The 22428-nt window shown below is 36.1% G+C and overlaps 1 protein-coding gene across 3 annotated transcripts in view; it reads right to left on the minus strand.

Annotated features, from left to right (window-relative positions):
- Window positions 1-656: 656 nt before the first annotated feature.
- LOC136025027 (uncharacterized) overlaps window positions 657-22428 on the minus strand; it is a 46339-nt gene continuing 24567 nt past the window's right edge. For all 3 annotated transcript variants that reach the window (XM_065700668.1, XM_065700667.1, XM_065700669.1), the window contains 6 exons: window positions 20873-21020; window positions 17176-17326; window positions 7838-7961; window positions 4970-5094; window positions 2386-2616; window positions 657-882 (listed from right to left, as the gene is read on the minus strand). In XM_065700668.1, coding sequence (XP_065556740.1) covers window positions 717-882; window positions 2386-2616; window positions 4970-5094; window positions 7838-7961; window positions 17176-17326; window positions 20873-21020 — 945 coding nt within the window. In that variant the 3' untranslated portion in view covers window positions 657-716. The remainder of the gene's footprint in view (window positions 883-2385; window positions 2617-4969; window positions 5095-7837; window positions 7962-17175; window positions 17327-20872; window positions 21021-22428) is intronic.

Genomic DNA, 22428 nt, shown 5'->3' on the forward strand with positions numbered 1-22428 from the left:
AACCTTTAGCCATTGCTGAGGTATTGCAGATACACCCTTTTAATAATCTGCCTCTGCATAGTGTCTTTTGGTTTAGTTAAATCCCCCTCAACGCGGCCTGAAAGTTTGAACCTAAAATCCTTATCCTTTTTTGAGGTATTGCAAATATGCCATTTTGACAACCTTGATGCAGCATCTAATGATTTGGTTCAACAACCCATTAAAACACTCCCTTAAATTTCCTTCGGCCTTTTGGGACACCCAAAATCAAGCTTTCCCCCTTCCCAATAATAAGACCTGTATGTAAATAAAGGGCATTGAAACTATTTGAAACGAAATGGCTATTTCAACATTTCTCTCGGATGTCTTTTGGGATCGAAGAGGAGGAGGGTAACTCAAAAAGGCGTGGGAGGTGGCTGGTTGCCCTCTAATCGTTTTTGACTCTTAAAAAAAGAATAATTGAAAAATTTCAGTTTCCAATCAAATGAGCCCACTCCGAAGGTTCTAGGACCACTCCTTCCTTACGAAATGGCCAGGAGAAAAAAAAATTATATATTGAAGCTATAACAGCGCTGCCCATGACATAATTTGGGCTTCTCTCTGCTTACTTCATTAGGACCACACTTCCTTTCGTATCAATAGCACTTGAAATAAGCCTACATAAGAAACATAATAAATACATAGAAAATACCCTATTTAAAAAATAAAACAAAATCATGTTGTAGAATGTCGAACATTCAAACTTTCATTACATCAGGCTGTAAGACCACTTTCGAAGGTTGGACAATCCAGTCTTGGTACAAATAGAAGGGCATGAGATCTAAGTATTCTCCACCACAGTCATTATGCAAATATTTATTTTGTATTAATGAAAACAGATTCCAGCGACCAGATCTCTTCCGACTGAAAAACAATGAAAGTTCAAGATTAATTTGAAATCATTGCAAGATACCAAAGACAGAATAATTACAAAAAGAAAAAAAAAAAACAGACTAAAACCAAATAAAAAGAAAAAGGTTTTTGTAGACCAAAAAAGGGTTTCCAACTGAGGACAAGATAGGATCTATTTTCAGGTTTATAATAAAATTTCTTAAAAATTAAAGAAAAAACAAATTCATTTTAATATGGCACTCACATAACGTTAAACAATAATATTGAGTTTTTTTTAATTCTGCATCCGAAAATGGAGCTTTTTCTATTCGCATCCATAAAATACAACAAATTCATTATCCGATTTTAATAGAATTGCGTCAACGGGGTGTAACATGGAAGTTCACTTCAATTTCTCATTTTCGTCTTCATTTAGAAAGTTCTTTCTTCTTATTCTTTTTAATGTATATGCTACGTCATTGGCATCATTTTAGTCATAGAGCAATTATTATTAAACATATTAAAATTTAGTAGGATTAACCTTTTCTACAATGGCCAACCTAGATCATCTAAGACTTTCGTGGGCCACTTGGCGAAATCGCTTTAAATATCACAGATAGCTATTCTAGATCATCGTTTCGAACTGCAGGAGGTCCAACCCTAGTGGAGTGAATGGCTCACTGGAGTTGTAATCCTGTGTACAACGAGGACAAGGATTTGAGTCGTAATGTAGCAAATCCTTTGGCTTGGGGGAGGGGGAGTCAGCGGTGCAACCTCAGCCATCGTTAAACGCAGAGGATAAAACCGAGCGTACATTTCCCTTCCCAACCTTTTCAATTTCGTAACCATTCCCTTCTTAAACAGGCTAGAATGAAGTTAGTCATATCGTAATATCCTTATAATGAATATTAATTTGAGCATAATTATTCGTTTTACCGGTTTAAATTTTGGTATACACTTGTTGCGAGGTTTACAATGCGATAGTTTTACAGTTTTCAACAGTCACTATTGCTTAATTATATAAATGCAAAATACAGAGAGGTACAATAAATACATGGGCTTTCATTAAGTCTCACAAAAGGACTAGATATTCATTAGGGTAGCCCTTCCCTCTAACAGATATAAATTTGGTCGTTATAAAAGACTATGTCCGCCAGAAGAGGATGTGATGTTATTCATGAACGTCATAAAAAATATTTTGATCAGGAATGATTGCTTTTCTATTGCTTACTTTACACAGGACGAGCACAGTCCACTTTAAGGAAATGATACATACGAATGTAGTAAAACTAAGTACTCAAGTACTTTTTCAAGCACTTTTCCATGATTCGTAGACATGAGTTTGTAAGTTTCTAGTCTGTAGTAAATATGAAACAATAGCAATTGCAGATCACGAAGTGACACAACCTTTTATTATCGTGAAATTTACACTAAGTCTATGCTGTCTTTTTAGTTTTACACAAAAATATAAATGGGAAATTAGCATAAGTAAGAGGAAGGACTGAACAGACAAAAATGACCTGAGTTCGTACTTACTATTCATTTATTGCCTTTGAGCAAGATTTACATGCTTTTTCCGATGATTTTCCAAAAACACAAAACAAACCCTCTAATTTTCGGTTGTTTTGTATCAGCTCTAGGACTGGACCAATTTTTTCGGATGATACGGCTCTTGAATTATATATAAGAGCAACACGCTCCAAGTTGGATAACTTTGTCAAAGCACAGATCACTTCTGATGAATTTTTTGCGTATCCTTGGTCCCACCTGCAAAAAGCTTCAGATAGATGTCAGCTAAGTATCCTTAGCCATAATTCAGATTAGTCTTTAGAAGCCATTTCTGTTAAATTTCATAAAGATTCCTATGGTTTCTCAAGGGTTGTCGTGTTTGAAAACGGACAAGTAATCAAAACAACACGATATTCAACCACCGATACAATTTACAACAGCAAAAAGGGCGAGACGTAATTAAATATCGAGGACTTCTGGAAACACTGCGATAAGACCCAATGTTGCATCAATTCAGCCTGCGATACAGTCCCAACAAAAAAAATGGCGTTACTCAATCTAATATTGAAAACATCTCAGGATATAACGGCACAATACAATAAAAATCTACACGTAACATCGATGCTAGCTCCCAACACCGAAACCCGTACTTTAAATTCCAAACTAAAGCTGGAAATTCGTCACATTTTCACTTATGACCTTAAAACATCAAACTTGTAACGCGAGAAAATACCAATCACATAACTTTCTAGAATCTAAATTTACGGTAAGTCACTTTTTTTTAATAAACTACCTTCGGTACATTTTAAATTGCTAGACTTGCCCTTCGGTAAACTGCACTTTATTTTAAAAGACAGTTCCTGTTAGTAAAAGTGCATGAAACAATAATAAGGGTGGGTTGTTCAAACAGTGTTTATATATTCAATTGCTTCTTCAACTAAATAATGTCAGTCCCTTATTTACCAAGATCCAACGTTTACCTCGGAAGTAAAAATTTTAGGCTCCTTTACCCACTAATACTTCCTGAAAATTTCTAGTTGATCTTCCAAGATGTCCCTGAAATAATACATATACACTTTTTTGACAGACTAGATCAACGCAGTGTCCTCCGGTCTGCATTGCTACTTCTACAGGAATAGATTCTAGGCCAACAAGGGCTCATTGTGCCAAATGTTTTAAATATGTTAGAGTCTGAAACTGACATAAAGCCTCCCCGAACTGAAAATTTGAGTTCCGGTTAAAGTTCCTAAGGCCCGCCCTATTTTATCAATCTGGGTATATAGTCACCACTTAACCGCAAATAGATTCCAGTCCCACAAAGGAGTTAGTGTCAAAACTCATTGGCAAATAAAAAAAAAAAATGTTTATCCCTTCTCTCCCTCTACCGCTAGTTAAAATTCAAGGTCCACCAGGTCCCCCCCCCCCAAAAAAAAATCCTTGAAAGTTTTAACCTGATTTACCAAGCCGTTCCCAAGATACTACAGATACACTATATTGATAACCAGGAACAATATAATCACACGTCCCAGGACCCAAATGTCCCATAGTAAGTTGTCAAACGCTAGGAATGACGGGAGACTAAGCACAAGATTATGCAAAGTACCCTGGCAATGATGCTAATTCATCTGCCAGCAATATAATGTCTTTGCCTCATGTGGCGACATTGAATAAGCTTACAGTAGTGATGAAGATACTGGCTTTTCACCTGTATTAAAAGGGTCAAGGTCGCATCTACCTTTGTGCCAGGTGTTTTTGGCATCCCACTGCAAAGAGATTTAGAAAACATGTGTCTTCTCATACCAATTGGAAGTAAGAAATTTCGCTTATCAATTTCTTCCACCAAGTCTATATCAATGGCTATGTGAGTTTATTTTACATCTCCCTTGATGAGAGAACTTGATTGGGATAAGTTTTCTCTTTTTTTCCAGCCAACTGGCTAGGCTTTCAGTACCTTTGCCAACAGTACAAGGTGCGTTCTTGGGTAGGGTATTTTGAAAGAGAATTAGTCACCCTTTTTGTCTCATTTCTAGAGGAGCCTTTCACATTGGTATATAGACACTCAGATTATCCATTCACCTCATGTTGCAAACTTACCCCGCCGTGACGACACCAAAAAGCAATGAAGAATATTACAACATACCAAATGCAACAGGCAACAAGTGTTTAACCTTACCTTTCGGTACTGGCCTTAATTTACTTATTTCAAACAAAATTCTAGATGGAGGAGTGATGTCCCACTTTTTTCCTTTGCAGTGCCGCCCCTCCCAAATTAAGGCTCTGGACCCGTGCCTTCCCTAAGAGAAAAAATATTATTGAGATAAAAGGGAGGATGTCCCCTATTTTAGTGCCCCAATTGTTTGTTCTATGGTACAGTTTACAAATTTTTAAGACAAATTACAGCTTACTGATTTCGAATTGGAATGCCAGAAATGTCACATTTCTACTTTCCCTCCAGTCAGGATACCAGAGGGTCATATATTAAATCAACGACCAAATAATGACAACTCTAGATGATTATCAGGACTTTGAATCTTGACACGGAGATTTTAAGGACTAGGGTAGGAATTCATAAAAAATATGCGGGATGCTTTAGCTGCAAAAAAAAACTTACACAAGGTGCTTCAATGCAGTAAGCTGGGGTAGAACTGGAAGCAAATGACGAGCAAACCGCTCGGTGTACGTTGCTTTGATTCCTTTCAGTGTTAAGGACTCAAACTTCTTACAGCTCATACTGACCTAAAAAATTTGCAACAGTGAAATACATGGACTTTGACAGAAAAAAAAACTATTTATTAGTCAGCGGTAAAAACGTCTTTTTCGTTTAATCCTTATTTTCGGGAAATCCTGTTTGATATATTAAGAGTCAATGCCATGTTTTGAATTTTCATTCGCTAGCTGAATGTCATCCACGATTTTCGCTTTCTTATACTATTCATATTGTTTTTGAACATAAAAGAAAAAACAAAATGGAATTCATTAACTTGAATTTTAAAAGGATTGCTTCATGAGGCACCATTGATACCTCCCATCGTGAGCAACAGGTAGTCATGCAGAGGATAAATCGGGATAATAACACTTACTACCGTTGTTTATTTTTTACTCCATGACCATTTAAGAAACAGAAATGGCAGTTATCAATATGGTGTGAATGTTTTCTCTAAACCATCAGCACACAAAACTTAAGAATTTTCTTTTCCCGGTAGTCCACTGTCCAAAATGTTTCAAAAGGTTTTACAGACAGTATATATTGCCCATGTCCTATCCTTGTCACCAAATTCGACACTAAACTACCCAAGGTACACTTTCTTTACAGAGTTAGCAATAGGTTTCCGTTTCCTTGAAAAGTGTACTCTATACATATATAGTATAATACATCGGGATGATTCACACAACTTTTTCTATTTGAATCATTACTCATTTTTGTAATTCTAAAACAGATCACAATAAAAACACATTTTTATAAAAAAAAAATTATAAAAACTTTATCCTAATCAAAAACATGACCGCTGAGACACATCCACTCAACCACCCTGATGAGAATTCTCAAACTAACCAATTTTAGTGTCATTCCTCCCTCCACTGCCCAGATAAAAATGCAAGAACTGTTAATTATATCGTTTTACGTCATTGATATGTAAACTGATTTAAAGTAAACTTAGTTGTGCATGATAGTACTATATTCCAAAAAGTATAGCTGACACAGTAAAACTAATTTTATATTTGGACTTATTTTTATCCATTATATTTGGACAAATTTATCCTTTTTGATTTGAAAATTTTTACACTTTTGTGTCGTTTGTGAACCTAATAACTTCAACCAGTGCCCTTCAGTCTCTTTTCCAGCAGCAAAAATAATAGTCTAATTCTAAGATTTGTAATTTTTTTAAATATCTCACTAAGATGATTCACTAAAAAAAAATAATCTTATTTTCCCTGGAGAATATAAAGAATGAAATGAATATCAAAGGTGCTGAAAGAAGATTTGACGTTAAAACAGGGACAAAAGATAGAAAAAGAAAAGCAATGCCATTTTTCTTCTTCTTTTTCGGACCGCATAATCATTATGTCGTCGATTTTAAAGAATTGGGTCTTTTTTCATTTTGTATTAACCTGTAATGTTCAAATAACAAAACCCAAGACATCAAAGGGGCGTCCAAAAAAAATTCTCGTTGGCCAATCCCTTTAGAAGGCATCAGTGGCTGGAGGGTATGGGAACATAATCTTCGATTCAAAGTTTACTTTTAAATTGCTTACTAAAAGTATTACTGCTATACTGAAGTAGCATCATGATAATAGTGTGGTTGGTACAAATTATTTTGTAGGCCATCTATCAAACGCTATTTTTCTAAATTGTAAACTTAGCTACTTTACTTACTGCTCCACTTTCCTTTAATAAAATGTGTATAATGAATTTCAAGAATTTACTTGAGCAATCAATTTATAAAGGATTTACTTAACAAAAATTTCGACAAAATTCTAGCATAATGACTTGTCGGTGTCTCAGAAAGTTGTGTAGAAAACTTTCCGAAATGACTTGTCTGCTTCTCTTGGTACTAAGCCAAATCTGAATCTTTATTTTAAGTTAGAACCGTTTTAACAGATTCTGTCAAACCACACAAGTAGAGAGGGAGATGATATATTACATTAAAAACACCTTCAGAGATTCGTATTTTGAGCTGAAGATCTATGTGTGAAATAATTTCGTAAGCAGGCTCAGCCTTTTTAAAACTAAATGGAAAGTCAGTATTCTAGACGGGGGAAGGATATAGGAAGGAACCTGAAATTACGTTTCTGTACTTTGATTTGGACTGTATATCTATTCGTGAAAGTTTCATTCTCCTAGCTCCATAGCTTTCCAAGACAGGTAAAAGTTGTTCAACTGCAATTCTACCAAAATCCACAATAACCTTAATAGGGCTACACCTGTGTCCAAAGATTTTCCCCTCTTTTCATTAAAATTTCTGAAGGAATTACAGAAACTAAAGTAACACTTATTTGGTTGTAGACACCTAGCCAAAAGCTTTATTGGCATAATGTCACCCCAAGTATGATTCCCATGGAAAATACGTAAAAACTTCTTAGAGAAGGATCTTGGGTAGTTATACCAAAATGCTTCTTATAGAGCTAGCCCTCACATAACAAAATGTTATTATCTTTGGAATTAGAGCAAAATTTTAACGTATCTTACTATTATTCTCCTCTCTTCCCGAGCTCTCTATTCTAGCAAGCAGGTTTATTCTTTACTGGGTGTAAATTAATGGGTACACCTAGTGATTTACTTTCCATAAAAAAATTGAAGAAATTGAACATGTCCTGCTTCAACAACAAACAGTATTACCTTAATTAAAGTTGAAAACAAGAATTAATTGGGAAAATATAATTGTTATGGGCTATAGGAAAAACTAGACAAGAAAGCAAGGAAAGAACTAAAATTTAACAACTGAGACTCCCAAGGACTCTATTATTTGTAGGTACTTACTTCTCTAAAGAAACTGGCGTCATACAGAACCAAGTTTTGAAGGGTTAAATGACGAAGATTTCGTAGATGTGCAAGATCCCGACAAACGAATGAGAGCTCTACATTACTGCAGATGCTACAGCAACTGCAAAAAGAAATGCGAATATCTTTAAAAATTATTCTCAAACCAGTATGTAATCCTCGCCAATAACAACCAAATCTTAAAAGACACGAATTTTGAAAGCAATACATATACATACTTACATATATCAATAGAATAGACTTTTCATAATCATTACAAATCTAAAAATTCATCAAGTTTAAAGTTACCCATCCAAAAATATTAGTATAAGAAAATGTGCGTAATTAAAAAAAAAAAACTTTTCAAGTAAGCAGTATGATCTTGAGGAAAATTACACCACAAATTTAAAACGTGCCAGTCCCGAAACGAGAATTCAGTCGTTAAAAAAAAAAAGAAAAAAAAATCTTATTTTGCTTAGAAGGACGGCCATGGATGCGTTTCTTTAGTCACTGTGCTAAGCCAGTGGCTATGATAAATTCGGCGAGGGTTCATTCGAACGAAATTCCAAGTCCCAGTGTCCTTATTAGATAAAAAAAAAAGTGACCAGCCATTATTATTTTTGATTAAGTTGTGTCATAAAAAACAATTTTAGTTCAAACAGAACTAAAATGCAGTAAAGCAAAATTCTGAGACAGACAGTCACTTTAAAACTACGAGAAATCTTTGTATAAAACTCTCAGTTCCTGAGAATATACGGTCGCAAGGTGGCACATTCCTTCCTTAAAAATAAAAAAAGCCTATATGAAATGAAGGGTTATTAAAGAGAGTTACTGCTTTAATTAAACGCGCTGAATTATTCAGAGACTTCATTTATTTATTTACGGTTTACATAACTGCTTTGACAATTATAGCGTGGTAGTTGCTTTTTGAACATTCAAACCCCCATCTCCACCCGAAATTGACCTTTGTACTTCATTTACCACTAAGGGCTAGTAGCCCATACTATTAGAGGAAAATCTTGAGCGCAGATTACATCCATATGCTTACATGCAGAGGGGATCGGGGGTGTCTCCCGAATTAGACTTTCCCGAAGAGCCTACCTACTAACCTCACTCGTACGTTCTAGCAGAGAACTGGTCAGTCAAGCCAAGTGCCAAGTACTTTTAGGAAAGACACCAAATTTGTGGTGCACTATTCTTGGCTAGCTACCCAAATACATCTACTATGAGTAATAATAAAAAAAATAAATAAAAATGTTGAAAAACATAAATTTTAAGAATCCTGAAGAGGTTAGCAATTTGTCGACTAGATCAAAGCTTGGAAAGAAAAGAAACAATGTCTGTAGAAACTAAAGCTTCATTATCTTTGTAGTTCCGTGGAAGAACCACGAATACACGGCTCCAATCGTGCAGATTGGAAATCTTTAAATGACTCTAGTTCAAACATGGTGCAACATTCCTACCTTTCTGCTACCAAGTCGGGATTGGGAGGAACTGAAGAGGCTCCGGATCAAACTTGCTCCTCCCGTCATACAGTAAAATCCTTGCCTTGTTCCAATTCAAAAAAGATACAGTACGCCGACAATCGAGTAAAAAAAAACAACAAAAAATTGGTATTAGGATGGGGACTTGAAGGTATTATAGGACTATTGATACTTCCAATCATACAGGAAAATTATAAGGGCATACATAAGTAACATGGGGAGAGATTAAGGTCAAAGGTCAAAATGCGAGACAGCAATAGTTCCTGAGGCAACTGGTGATAGATTGTAGCATTGCATAAAAAAGTTGTGACTTGAAAAATGTTTGATAGATCTGCGTGTGATTGATTGAGCGAGATAGGTCACTTCCATGGTAGATTGCTGGTAAATTGATCGAAAACTCAAAAGTACCGGGATTCACTAAAAATCCGTTAGACCAACAGTCAAGGAGACTTGGCAAAAAAAACTGTATTCCACTGACATCTGCGGCCTAAGCGCTAACAGGCCTGAAATTTCATAGTTTGAGAAACCACCAACTTATCAAACTTTAAAGCCTAGTAGAGCCAGGACTGTAAGAGCCAGCTGTATAATATTAAGCAACTGTCCTGTTCAGAAATTATTGGTAGGGGGAAGTCTACGGTTGGAAGGGTCACGGACCCACTTTGTGCCATCGATCATACAAATTGAAGGTTGTTGCGCAATTTCGGCTCAAACAAGGTGTCGGGGGGCATACCTTTCTATTAAAAAGTTGACACTGGAGGAGGGGGATAAACTTTGGTTCTTACATAATACATACTGAAAATACTGGCGGAATCCCACTTCAAACAAGCTGCGGCTTGCCTTCCTTTCTTCTAAGAAGTAGCAGTGGGAGCGTTGGGTTTTCGAAGGGCTAAAATTCATCTTTATGCCTCTGCTATGTATATTGAAAATTTTCAGCCTGTATATCAGATACACATTGAAAAAATTGGCGGGGAGAGGAAGGATGATATAAGGGTCATGAGACCACTTCGTGCCTCAAATTTTGCAAGTTGAAAATTTTTTCATCACTACGGTCATAAAAAGTGCCAAATACCTATATTTATAATAGAAAGCCGGAATTGGGCCCATTAGTTCCATTAATTAAACATATTAATAAACCCCGTAACATTCTGGTTCAAACAAGATGAGGCAAACATCCTCTTTACTCAAAAATTTGCTGTAAGAGACTCAGGGGGTGTTGAATGAGTCACTGGGGTCACAGTTGTCCACTTCGGTTCTCCAATCACGAGATCCTGGTTCAAATAAGGTGCAACACGACCACCTTTCTGGTAAGAAGTACGCAGCGGGAGGGCAGGGCTGTTGGTAGACCTATGGACGTGCCTACCCTTCTACTAAAAAAAAAAACAGTAGGAGAGAATAAAGCGCAGCATGGACTTAAATCCGTTTTACATCATACCCGAAGTTGTTTTGTTTTTCGAATCGAGTCACTTTTATCCTCTTTACTTTTATGCCAAAAAACTTGATTTAATTTCAAATTGAAGAATGCATAATAACGAGATTAAGGACGAGAGGCACTGCCACCTGAGTATACCTTTGGAAAATAATATATTCTTAAAAGGCGATTCAATATGTAAAAGGCTCACTTAAGGCATTTTGGTTCTTTTACAGTAAGATGCTATTTGATACTACATTTATATGGAGACCACTTAAACTTCTAGAAAATAAAAATAACAAACCTATAAAGCTTCTGGACGAATACTATCTCTCCACTATGTCCAGAACAATTTTAAACTGACCGCATATCTGACATAACATAATATCATCGAAGCAGCAGAAATACACACAGTTTCAAATTAAAGGCAGTTTCAAGTGATAAATTATAATATAAACAAACTTAACAAACACACTGAATTTACTATTCTAAGTTCCTCGTCGGGCGAAAAGCACCATAAATACTTCCGTGGTTGAGGAAAGCACCAAAATTGACTGAGATGTACTTTCGAGCATGCTCTTTAATATACGTCAGACTAACCTAAGCTGTACCGTAGTGTTGCTAGGCACGTCAGATTCAAGATGGCAGTCAAAAATACAAGTTATGTTAAACCAAGAAGTAATAATTTCTAATGGGCGGATTAGCAGCAATCGATAATTCAGATACTGAAAACGCACGTATATACACATAAACATACCTTAGTTGTATCGCTGATCTGCTTGGGTCTAAAATCGAAGGTGGCGGAAGAAAATATTTGTTTTCCGAATCGCACGAGGTTCATGATCACGATATAACAGGCTAGAGTGGAGAAATTGATTGAACAGTTTTTAATGTAGTTCTGTCGTTCCGGCATACGCTTAATAGTATTAAAGTCTGTACAGTATAAATTGTCCAAGTATGGGACTAAGACGCGTCCAATTTATGACCTTTGTTTAAACTTACTAAACCAAAATCATTTAAATACTTGTTAACTCTTCATCTCTTTATTTATTGTAAATGAATCAACTGAAGCTAAACGAATGGATTTAAGCATTTAAGAGTTATAATTTTATCAGGAACACAAAAAAGATTTGCACAGATTTGCACCAGCATAGTGGGCTACAGTTAAGGTCAAATTTCCTGCAGCGACACCTTCTATCACACCTCTTTTTGCAACTATAACGCACTGTCTCGCGACAGACTTTTGATGCTGGCGGAAGGGAACCTAACCAATTGGGATGGCACTTTCCATTGGTGCCTCTGACCCAAACAAAGTCAGAAAAACTGGGAAGGGGTGGGTGTTGATTCCAGTCTGCGACTCCACGCATGACCAGACTGTAGTAGAGCTCCAGGGATATGTTGTAAAAGCGAAGCACTAGCTGGAGAAAATCTCTGCATGTTCTTGGTCTTTTGACGTAGAAATGTTTCTTTCCTAAATTTACTGACGGCATCGCAGTCTTGTTTTACGTCATATGTCTTCATGACAAAGCGTTCAAGGTCGTGTACTTGCAGTTCTGTCACTTGGGAAGGCTGGTTTGTTAGTTGAAGAAAAGTCTCCGTCAGTCCTGGCATATTTTGCCAAGTTGCAAAGAACTGCCTCTTTGAGTGGTGGATAAAAGAAGAAACGGTATGACATTCTGTAAACGCGTGGAAGAACAAAAGTGCCTGTGATTTCGTCGGCCCGAGCGATCGAACTTTTTCGTGAATGGGACACTACTTTAGGTTGGTACCTAGACTATACGCAATAAATAGTTCGGATACTCCAATGGGGTCAAAACATGAGGTCAATCAAATTCACGTCTGTGTTTACCGTTTGTATGAGAATCGACGCAAGTCCTTGTGAGACTGCGTCACAAGCGTGAAGCAAAAGGCGGGTATCAGTCTCTTCGTATGAACATAACTGGATGATGTTCTACTCTTCGAATGCCTGGTTACCTATGCAAGTGTTTCCAGTGGTGCGATATACTCGTTTTGACGTTGGACGTTTATCTGTTTTGTCGTTTTGACGTTTGTCTGTTTTGCTTGTATCTAATTGCAGGAATTCTGTCCACTTCAATAGGATTTGTGTATTCGGAACAACTTTTAGTCGTGATCCCTTGCCTCTCTGACTTCTGACAGACGACTTTGAACTATCCAATCTGTAAACATCGAATACGAGGTCAAGTCTCTCGACATATCTGAGCTGATACTCTATCATGGGAAAAATACGTTTTTTGCATACTTTCCGAAGGATTTAGAATTCCCTGAGTTCAACATTTGTGCCAGAGCAGCTCCGTCTATCAGTTTCACTGTTACATTTGGAGCATTAACCTCAGCAGCTGGGGTTAAGCTGATTAAAACATCTGGAACTTCAGCCTTGTTGCCAACACGAATCTGGCCATCAGACGTCAAAGCCGGCGGATACTGACTGTTTTCGTGTTTGAAGAAGCCGTCCATGTCACATCCCCGAGCAATACAGCCCATGTAAAGTGCTCCAAACAGTGATACATCATTTCTAGTGGCACTGAGCTGAGTTTTTGTTGAGGTCGTATTTTCTTCTTAGACCCCCAAAATATGGCAATGTAATTCTTGATCTGACCTCTAGATGTGAATATCAGGTTTTTCATGCAAATTGGATGTATTTTTTTTAGTTACTTTAGTATCAAAATGCTTCTTTTCTTATCATTATTCAGAACAATAGACGGAATTCCAGATATTATTGCTTTAATCCACTCTTACTTTCATATACTAGTGTCATCAATTACCCAGGACTAGCCTACTTGAGCGGTCATATCTTCTCATTTTAACAAACTCGGGTTTTCGTTCGCCATTTTGAATTTAAGGCACCTAGCGGTACTACGGTCACTTTAGGTTTTTTTTTTGCGTTCATATTTAGAATCTATGTCATCGATTAACCCATACAAGCCTGTTTGAACAGCCCTGTCTTCTCATTTTGACGAACTCGTATTTTCGTCCGCCATGTTGGATTTGAGGCGCCTAGTGGCACTACGGTACACCTTGTGTTATTTTTAAGCTCATATTCAGAACCTCTGCCACGAATTACTCCATAATAGCCTATTTGAACGGTCATGTCTTCTCATTTTGACAAAATCGTACTTTAGCGAGTTTGACACCTAGCGGCGTTCCGAGGAAAAATTTCGCTCGCGTAATCATCCATATTAAAGAGCATGATCGAAAGAACATCTCACGCAATTTTGGTGCTTTCCTCAAACACCGAAGTATTCTGGTGTTTTTCGACGCTTTTCACACACACTATTCTTAATCTGTGTCTATTCGCCAATAAATCCAGTAAACACAAATTCATACACATTAGTGCATATTACGCAACAGACAACTTTCCTCATGCATAGCTCCCCACTATACAAAGACCCAAAATGCCTTCTTTAGTATTTTTAAACAGAACACAATTTTCTCAATATTTTGGTGTTAGTAAAAACTGGCCAAAAACGTGACATAGTTGACCCTCTGCAGCATAAAATGTTCAAACAACATTTGTCTGATATTATACTCCGTCTGCTCAAGAAAATGCACGAGAGTCAATAAATTTTGGCGGGATGAACCTTCTTTGTATCGTCGGAGCAGCACTTGGCTTTGTCTGTTTTTTTCCTGCTCGGCCATTTTTTGTTAATAGAGAGAAAGGAGCAGGAGCGGTGATATTTCAGTTTGAAAAGCTGCTTTTAATTACTTTCTGGGGGCTAAAAAGGATGTTTTTTCTTTTCCTTGATTCAGAGTCTACAGTATTGAAGCGTTGAGCTCCAAAAGGCAAATAAGTAGGCCATAATACTTCTGAATTTAAGTTGGACTAAAATCCAAACAAGCTTTGGAACTTTTGCGGCTCCCTAGCCCGTCGCAATAAAAAATACCTGCTTATAATAATAAATACAAAAATTGTTAGATCCAAAAAGGAAATATTTTTCCATGAGTTAGAAAATGCTGTATCTACTGTTTCTAGCCTTCAAAAGCGTTGAGCTTCAAAAGGCAAATAAGTAGGCCATAATACTTCTGAATTTAAGTTGGACTAAAATCCAAACAAGCTTTGGAACTTTTGCGGCTCCCTAGCCCGTCGCAATAAAAAATACCTGCTTATAATAATAAACACAAAAATTGTTAGATCCAAAAAGGAAATATTTTTCCATGAGTTAGAAAATGCTGTATCTACTGTTACTAGCCATTGTGATTTCGTTTCAGTTTGTTATTTCATTAACTGTGTTTAGGACTGATACAGAGAAGTGCATGAAATGTGTCTAAAAACGTCAGTGAAAAGTATTGATCACATGACACTCCAAAACTTAACTATCTGTCTCGTTGCTGAAGAAATCCATATATGGCTTTTTTCTAAGATTAAATAAAAAAAACAAGTTTTTTTCAACTGAAAGTAAGGAGCGACATTAAAACTTAAAACGAACAGAAATTACTTCGTATATGAAAGGGGCTGCTTCCTCATCAACGCCCCGCTCTTTACGCTAAAGTAATACTCTTTCTCTCAATTCTTCTTTTTAAAACAGTAAAAAACTTTAGCGTAAAGAGCGGGGCGTTGATGAGGAAGCAGCCCCTTTCATATACGAAGTAATTTCTGTTCGTTTTAAGTTTTAATGTCGCTCCTTACTTTCAGTTGAAAAAACTTGTTTTTTTATTTAATTTCTGAAAGTTTTTGAATCAATGCATGTTTTGATTTTGGCTCTCCGAAGAGGAATAATTAAAACGAAATTTGCATATTTTTTTTTTTTTTTTTGGCTAAATCATTTTTTTTGGCTTTCTCATAATTTCGATCGAATGATTTTGAGAAAAAAGAACAGGGGAGGAAGCCTAGTTGCCCTCCAATTTTTTGGTTAATTAAAAAGGCAACTAGAACTTTTAATTTTTTACGAATCGTTTTATTAGTAAAAGATATAAGTAACTTATAAATTAGCTTACGTAAAGAATTTTTTATTCTCATGTTTTTATTACACATATGAGAGGGTTCGCCCCCTCGTCAGTACCTCTCTCTTTACACTAAATCTTAAATTTTGTCCCAATTCATTAAGAATCACCCCTGAATCACAAAAACCGTAGAATAAATAGTTGACATTACTAAAAATACTTTAGCGTAAAGAGCGAGGTATTAGGAGGAGGTGAGCCCCTCATATGGGTAATAATTTCTGTTCGTTTTAAGTTTTAATGCTGCTCCTTACTTCCAGCTGAAAAAAATTTTTCATATTTATTTGTTCATTGTTATTTTTTTTAAATAATGCTAGTAAACCCTGCGCTCCCTTCATGAAAATTTTCTTCCCCCATGAAAAATTCCTCGATGAAAAGTCTCCCCAGTATATCCCCCTCTTCTCAACCCCTCCCCAAACCAAAAAATCCTCCTGAAAACGCCTGTACACTTCTCAATAACAATTACTATATGTAAGCACTGGTCAAAGTTTGTAACTTGTAGCCCCTCCCACGGGGACTGTGGAGGAGTAAGTCGTCTCCAAAGACATAGTTATAAGGTTTTTCGACTACGCTGAATAAAATGGCTATCTCAGAGTTTTGATCCGTCGACTTTGGGAAAATAATTAGCGTGGGAGGGGGCCTAGGTACCCTCCAATTTTTTTGGTCACTTAAAAAGGGCACTAGAACTTTTTATTTCCGTTAGAATGACCCCTCTCGCAACATTCTAGGACAACTGGGTCGATACGATCACCCCTGAAAAAAAAACAAAAACAAATAAACACGCATCCGTGATCTGCCTTCTGATAAAAAATACAAAATTCCACATTTTTGTAGATAGGAGCTTGAAAATTGTACAGTAGGGTTCTCTGATACGCTGAATCTGATGGTGTAATTTTTGTTAATATTCTTTGACTTTTAGGGGGTGTTTCCCCCTATTTTCTAAAATAACGCAAATTTTCTCAGGCTCTTAACTTTTGATACGTAAGACTAAACTTGATGAAACTTATATATTTAAAATCAGCATTAAAATGCAATTCTTTTGATGTAGCTATTGGTATCAAAATTCCATTTTTTAGAGTTTTGGTTTCTATTGAGCCGGGTCGCTCCTTACTACAGTTCGTTACCACGAACTGTTAGATGAAAAGCTCTCTGAGAGGGTGGTATTTTGGTAAGTGCAAATCACTGATAAGGCTATTAAGAGCTATCTGAAAACCACTCGAATACACAATTTAAGATGGCCAACAAAGAATTCTGGGTGGAGCGTTCTCAGCCCTAATATATTAATACTTTTATGCGAGCAGTCTTATTTCTTTTTAAAGAGACCCTGTGTACACCTTAAGAAACTTCTGTCAGAGAGAGACGTTTCCTCAAAATTGTTGTGTTGAGCAATAAACATGTTTATTACAATTTAATTGATTAGGGTTACTGTGTTAATTAGCTTATACCAGCTATATTAACAATAAATATACGTTTAGATGAACACCACTTACTGCACGGATGGAATGATTTCGATTACTTCCAGGTCAGGAGTATTTTCACACAGGTCCTTCAGCAAACTGGAATATTCTTTCAAAGTACGTTCTATCCTAGGTCTCTTGAACGAAACAGCTTCAGTTTCGCTATGAACTGTCTTGAATTTATCTGGAAAAAAAGAAGAATACGCCATAGTTTCAACGGCACACAAAACTAAATGAGCACCCATGATAAAACTCAACTGAAAACTTTAAAATTTGTAATTATTTGAGGGATTCCACACTTGGGTATTAAAATTTCCGAAATTTAAAATAAAACTACCTCCTATTATACGTTTTTTTATTTACTGGGAAATGAAAAAACAAGAATTATCAGAAATCTATAGGAATATAAAGAAAACAACGCAAAACTGTTGAGATTTCACGTGGTTCAGGTTCACGCTTGCTAATTTTAACCTATCTGATAAGCGTCTTAATACAAAAACAGTATAATTCGAGCCAATCATAAAATAAAACACAGTAAAGTAGGGACAGTGTTTCCTCCCAAAAGTATTTATGACTGGAGAACGAAAGAGTAGAGATGAAAAAAAACCATATTTCGTAGTTAATGCCATAGGATCGACGCAGAAAAGAACGATCAGTCTTAAACATTTTTTCAGAGTATAGGATAGTCGCAGAAAGTCTGAGAAGGACTTGAAACATAGAGGTTTAGAATCAAAACACCTTAAACACTTTTTCACAAAATCTTTTATATTTTCACCCAAGTTGGGATTGACGATTTATGATCGCATCAGTTGTAAATCCAATGTTAAACAAGTCCAAACCAAACCGAAAAATCCAAAAAAAGAACAGTGTTGATGCTATCAAATTTCTAGATTGTAATTTGTACTTCACTAAAAACAAAACGTGTTTTCTAACAATTTTCTTTTCTCACTAAAACACTAAGAATCAATCCTGCTTAAACATGCAAGAATCCATTCTTTCAATATCAGGAGCATATTCTTAACAATAAATTTAGTTTTATTAGTCTAGTCTAATAAGTTATACATGGTTCCTAGTTCCTGTGCAACTGAACCCTCGTGCAACTCAACACCCGTTTAACTGAAGTCCCGTACAACTCAACCACTGTTTAACTTAACACCCCTTTGATATAGCTCCCCATTAAATGAATTCCCGTTCGACTAAACCCTCATTCAACTCACCTGAACCCCGTGCAACTGAACCCATTTTACTGAATCCTCGTGCAACTAACCTCCAGTTAACTGAACCCTCACGCGACTTAGCCTCTGTTTAACTGGAGCTCCGTTTAACTCAAACCACGTATAATTCAAGCCCCTTTAGCTTAGCCACCATTCAATTCAAACCTTATTCTACTCAATCCCCGTGTAACTCAGCCCTCAAGTAACTCAATCTTCGTTCAATCAATCCCAGTGTAAGTTAACCCCTTTTAACTCAACTCTTGTGCAACTCAATCTCTGTTTAACTCAGCCCCCTTCAACTCAACTCCCGTACAATTGAGCCCTCATTTAACTCAATCCTCATGAAACTCAACTCCGTTTATCCAAACCTGTTTGACTCAAACCCAATTTAAATTAAACCCATTCAGCTCAACCCTCCTGAAATTAACAGTATAAATATGAAATGTAATCTAGCCCATTTTACCGGAAGTGATAAAAGTTGACTAAAAGGATGACCTATACACATTAGTTAATTCTTATACAAGTGTTTCTTTTGTTTTGTTTTTTAAGCTGCGTGAATGTTAATCTGTTCCTCAACACACATACATTCCGTCCCTAAAAACAACAATTTATCCTTCTGTCAGATATACTTGAAATTAGCAAAACTGTACGCCCAAGGCCTAGAAATACTTGAAACTCACAGTCACAGCAATGGCTGCAACTGAGTACAGAGAAAACCACGGACAAAAGTATCCAAAAGCTTAAAAGCAGATCTATTAAGAAAAAAAAAGAAACTGTATCAGAAGGAAAAAATGATCGTTAATACTGATTCAGGAATGACAGTTATTATTTAGATTCATTTTAAAAGAAAGAGTTTATTGTGGAAACGAATTAATGGGAATTTTTAGAAAGGGTTGAAAACGCTGAAGAGCCTCCTTTTTCAGACCGTCTAAGAAATCAGTCGTATTGTTGATCCATTTTAACAGTAATATCAAATATTCCGAATTTTCGTATAATAAAACTATTTTTGAACCATAGTGGAATTCCAAGAAAATATTTACAAAACTGAAAAAAGTAAACGCGGATACGCTTTTTATTACATTTACTCGTTTTCCCAACACAGATGATAACACCACCTCCCGCGTAGCTTTAATTGACGGACCAAAAGACAACCGAAGGTAATTTACGGAATCTTTATTAATAATATTAAGTGATCCCACCCTAATTGAATGATGCTGGATATCACTTTTACTATTCACCACTAGGAATTCTGTTTTAGATGGTTCAGTCTCTAATCCTATCTCTCGTAGATGTGAGTGTAATATATTAATTGCATTCTGTATTGATATTAAATTATCCTAGAACAACAAAATATCATCAGCATACGATAAGTGGCTAAAGTCGATACCCTTAATTACATATGTGGGTATGAACCGTGTGGCTGATTTAATTGCCACACGATGTAATGATAATAATATTGCACACTTTTGTATAATATTATAATTCTGAGATGCGAGCATGAATATGTAAAGTAGCTTTTTAACTTGTTCGGGTTTAACACTGAATTGACTGAAATATCAAATGAACTGCCCTGTTCCTTTTTTTCTTTTTACATCAAGTATTGCGACAGAAGAAAACAAGCTTCAGTGTGTTGCCAATTTTTTGCGTTTTTTCTTTATTAAATAAGATCGGGATTTACAATGAATAATTGGAACCTACAATGAAAACAAATTAACATGAATACCCAAGTCAAACTGAAAACACTGAGAAAGATTTATGGTAAACTGCGCTAATTTGTTTGTTTCAAAGGAATTTTTAAATTGTTTGGGATGAATTTTGCTGAACGGATTGGTTAACATTAAGGGAATAGTAGCTTCACCCTAATTTGAGGGAATTTCTCTTCCCCTATCCTGACTATTCACTTAATTTCAATTCATGTAGGTTTTATATATTCGTTGATATTTACAGTCTTTTGAATTCTGATTTCATGGTTCATTTTAGGATTCATCCATTCACTCAAAGTAATTCTCGTTTGTTTTGAGTTTTGTCAGCTCGTTTTGATCTTTAATTTTACATTTTTCAATCCTAGAAAACTCTTTTTAGATTTTTTTAAAATAAATTTGCTTCGAATAACTGATTTGTTTACTCAAATGCTTCGAAAGACAATGGGTAATCAACACGCTTTAAATTACTATCTGACTATATTTGTTGAATAAGAGAATGCTTTGAGGAAAACACATATCAAACTTGGTATAAAGAGAAGATGATTGAGGAGGGGGCAGTCCCACTCGTTTATAGGATTTTTAAAGATTAAGACCACTTATTACTTTAGTTATAAAACCCTATTTTTCGTCTAACGCTTTCAAGGGGCTAAATATATTCATGCACATATAACGGTCCAACATTTGAATTTCGAAGCAACCGATTGCTTTGAATTTTGTTTGCTCTTTTTATTGGGGGCGAAGGTGCTTCATCCAAAATTTCTGCCGCCTAATTAAGCCTATAGCGCATGGCACATGATAAGCAAAGATACTTACCAACTAAAATACAAGGCACAATTCGAAGCCTTTTCAAACTGATTAGGCATTTCAAGGCGTGAGTCATCCCTTCGAGCCATAATGAGTGCGAAAAGGTAAGTTCCAGTGCTATAATATTTGTCAGACGACACAGAGAATTGGTCAGTAACTAGAAAGTACAGAATTAGTATTCAAGAGTAATTAGTACTCAATTATTTGATAATTAGTAATCAAGAGTTACACGTGGAAAAAGTAGTACATTCATTCTCAACACAGCAAACAGTATGGAATGCGACCCACTTGCGGGCCACCCACGTGATTAATATTTTACATATCTTGTATGCTCTGTAAAGTCGAGCATTATTGAAATGTCCAGAGCACCAACAAGAGGTCAATCGGATATACTGAGGACTGCTTTTTGCGGATGTTGTGTACATAAAGAAATTACATTTTCATTAGCTGTGTGACAAGCCTGGGAAAATTCCCGCGGTAACGGACCATCTGCAAAACGGTTGCTCCATGGATATGAAGAAGTATTCTATCCAGGAATGATATCCAGACATACGTCTGATCCAAATGACAACGATGTGGACATGTTGCTAATCTAGATCCAGTTGTCAGCGGCAGCATCAGAGAGACAGTCTGTGCAAACATACTCTTTTAATGCTGTTAATTCAAGAAACTATTTCGACTCCCTCACCTGCCATCAGCGATATCCGATTTCGTCAGATGTAAAAGTGTTTCGAAAATACAAGAATTCTAGACTGAACAAAAGTCAAATGTATCTAATCAACTTTATCCAAAACTACGAAGAACACCTGTGACCTTGAGTCTCAAGAGTTGTAAGCCTGAATGACAATGATATAAAATTTCATGTTTATCCCGACTGACTGATATCTAGACTGGTATGTTTTTTTCTTATCAGAGGGAGAGTTTTAGATGTAAATAGCTATTAACATGACGAACTAAGGATAACAGTATTCAATTTCCATTGAAATTTTCGGACATTTACTATTTCAAGAATAGAAATATCCCTAATGCCTAAATATACTTCGAAAATGCCATTGCTAGAATCATTGATAGAATCTGACATGATAGAGTATTGATAGAATCGGGTCTGTAAAATTTTATATATTTTATTACTTACCTTTGACATGCCAAGGGTGATTTTCTGTGATCCTGCTGTCCCTATAACAACCAGACTAACATTGATTTTTCTTTTTTTCTCGGATCAGGCAACAATAGATAGTTCATTGCTATGCTTTTATTACGTCCTTTAAAAAGGCGAAAGAAAAAGTAAAAAAATATTTTGGAACCTGGTAGGATCCTGACTTGTGTACTACGCTACAGAAAGGGATCCAATTTTTGCACGAACTGAGCGCTTGAAGTTTTGAAAACTGGGCCGTTGACAAACCCAAATGATAGCATTCTCCGAGTGCTGTATAAATACGATGGCAGTGATCCGGAAAATGTTTTGGACCGATCTACTGGAAAATTTATTTTACCAGGAGATAGGTCAAAATCGGATGACAATCTTGACGCGAATTCTGAGCAAAGTAAAAATCCCAGTAAACATT

This window comes from Artemia franciscana, chromosome 3, assembly GCF_032884065.1.
Source record: "Artemia franciscana chromosome 3, ASM3288406v1, whole genome shotgun sequence".
Taxonomy (NCBI): Eukaryota; Metazoa; Arthropoda; class Branchiopoda; order Anostraca; family Artemiidae; genus Artemia; species Artemia franciscana.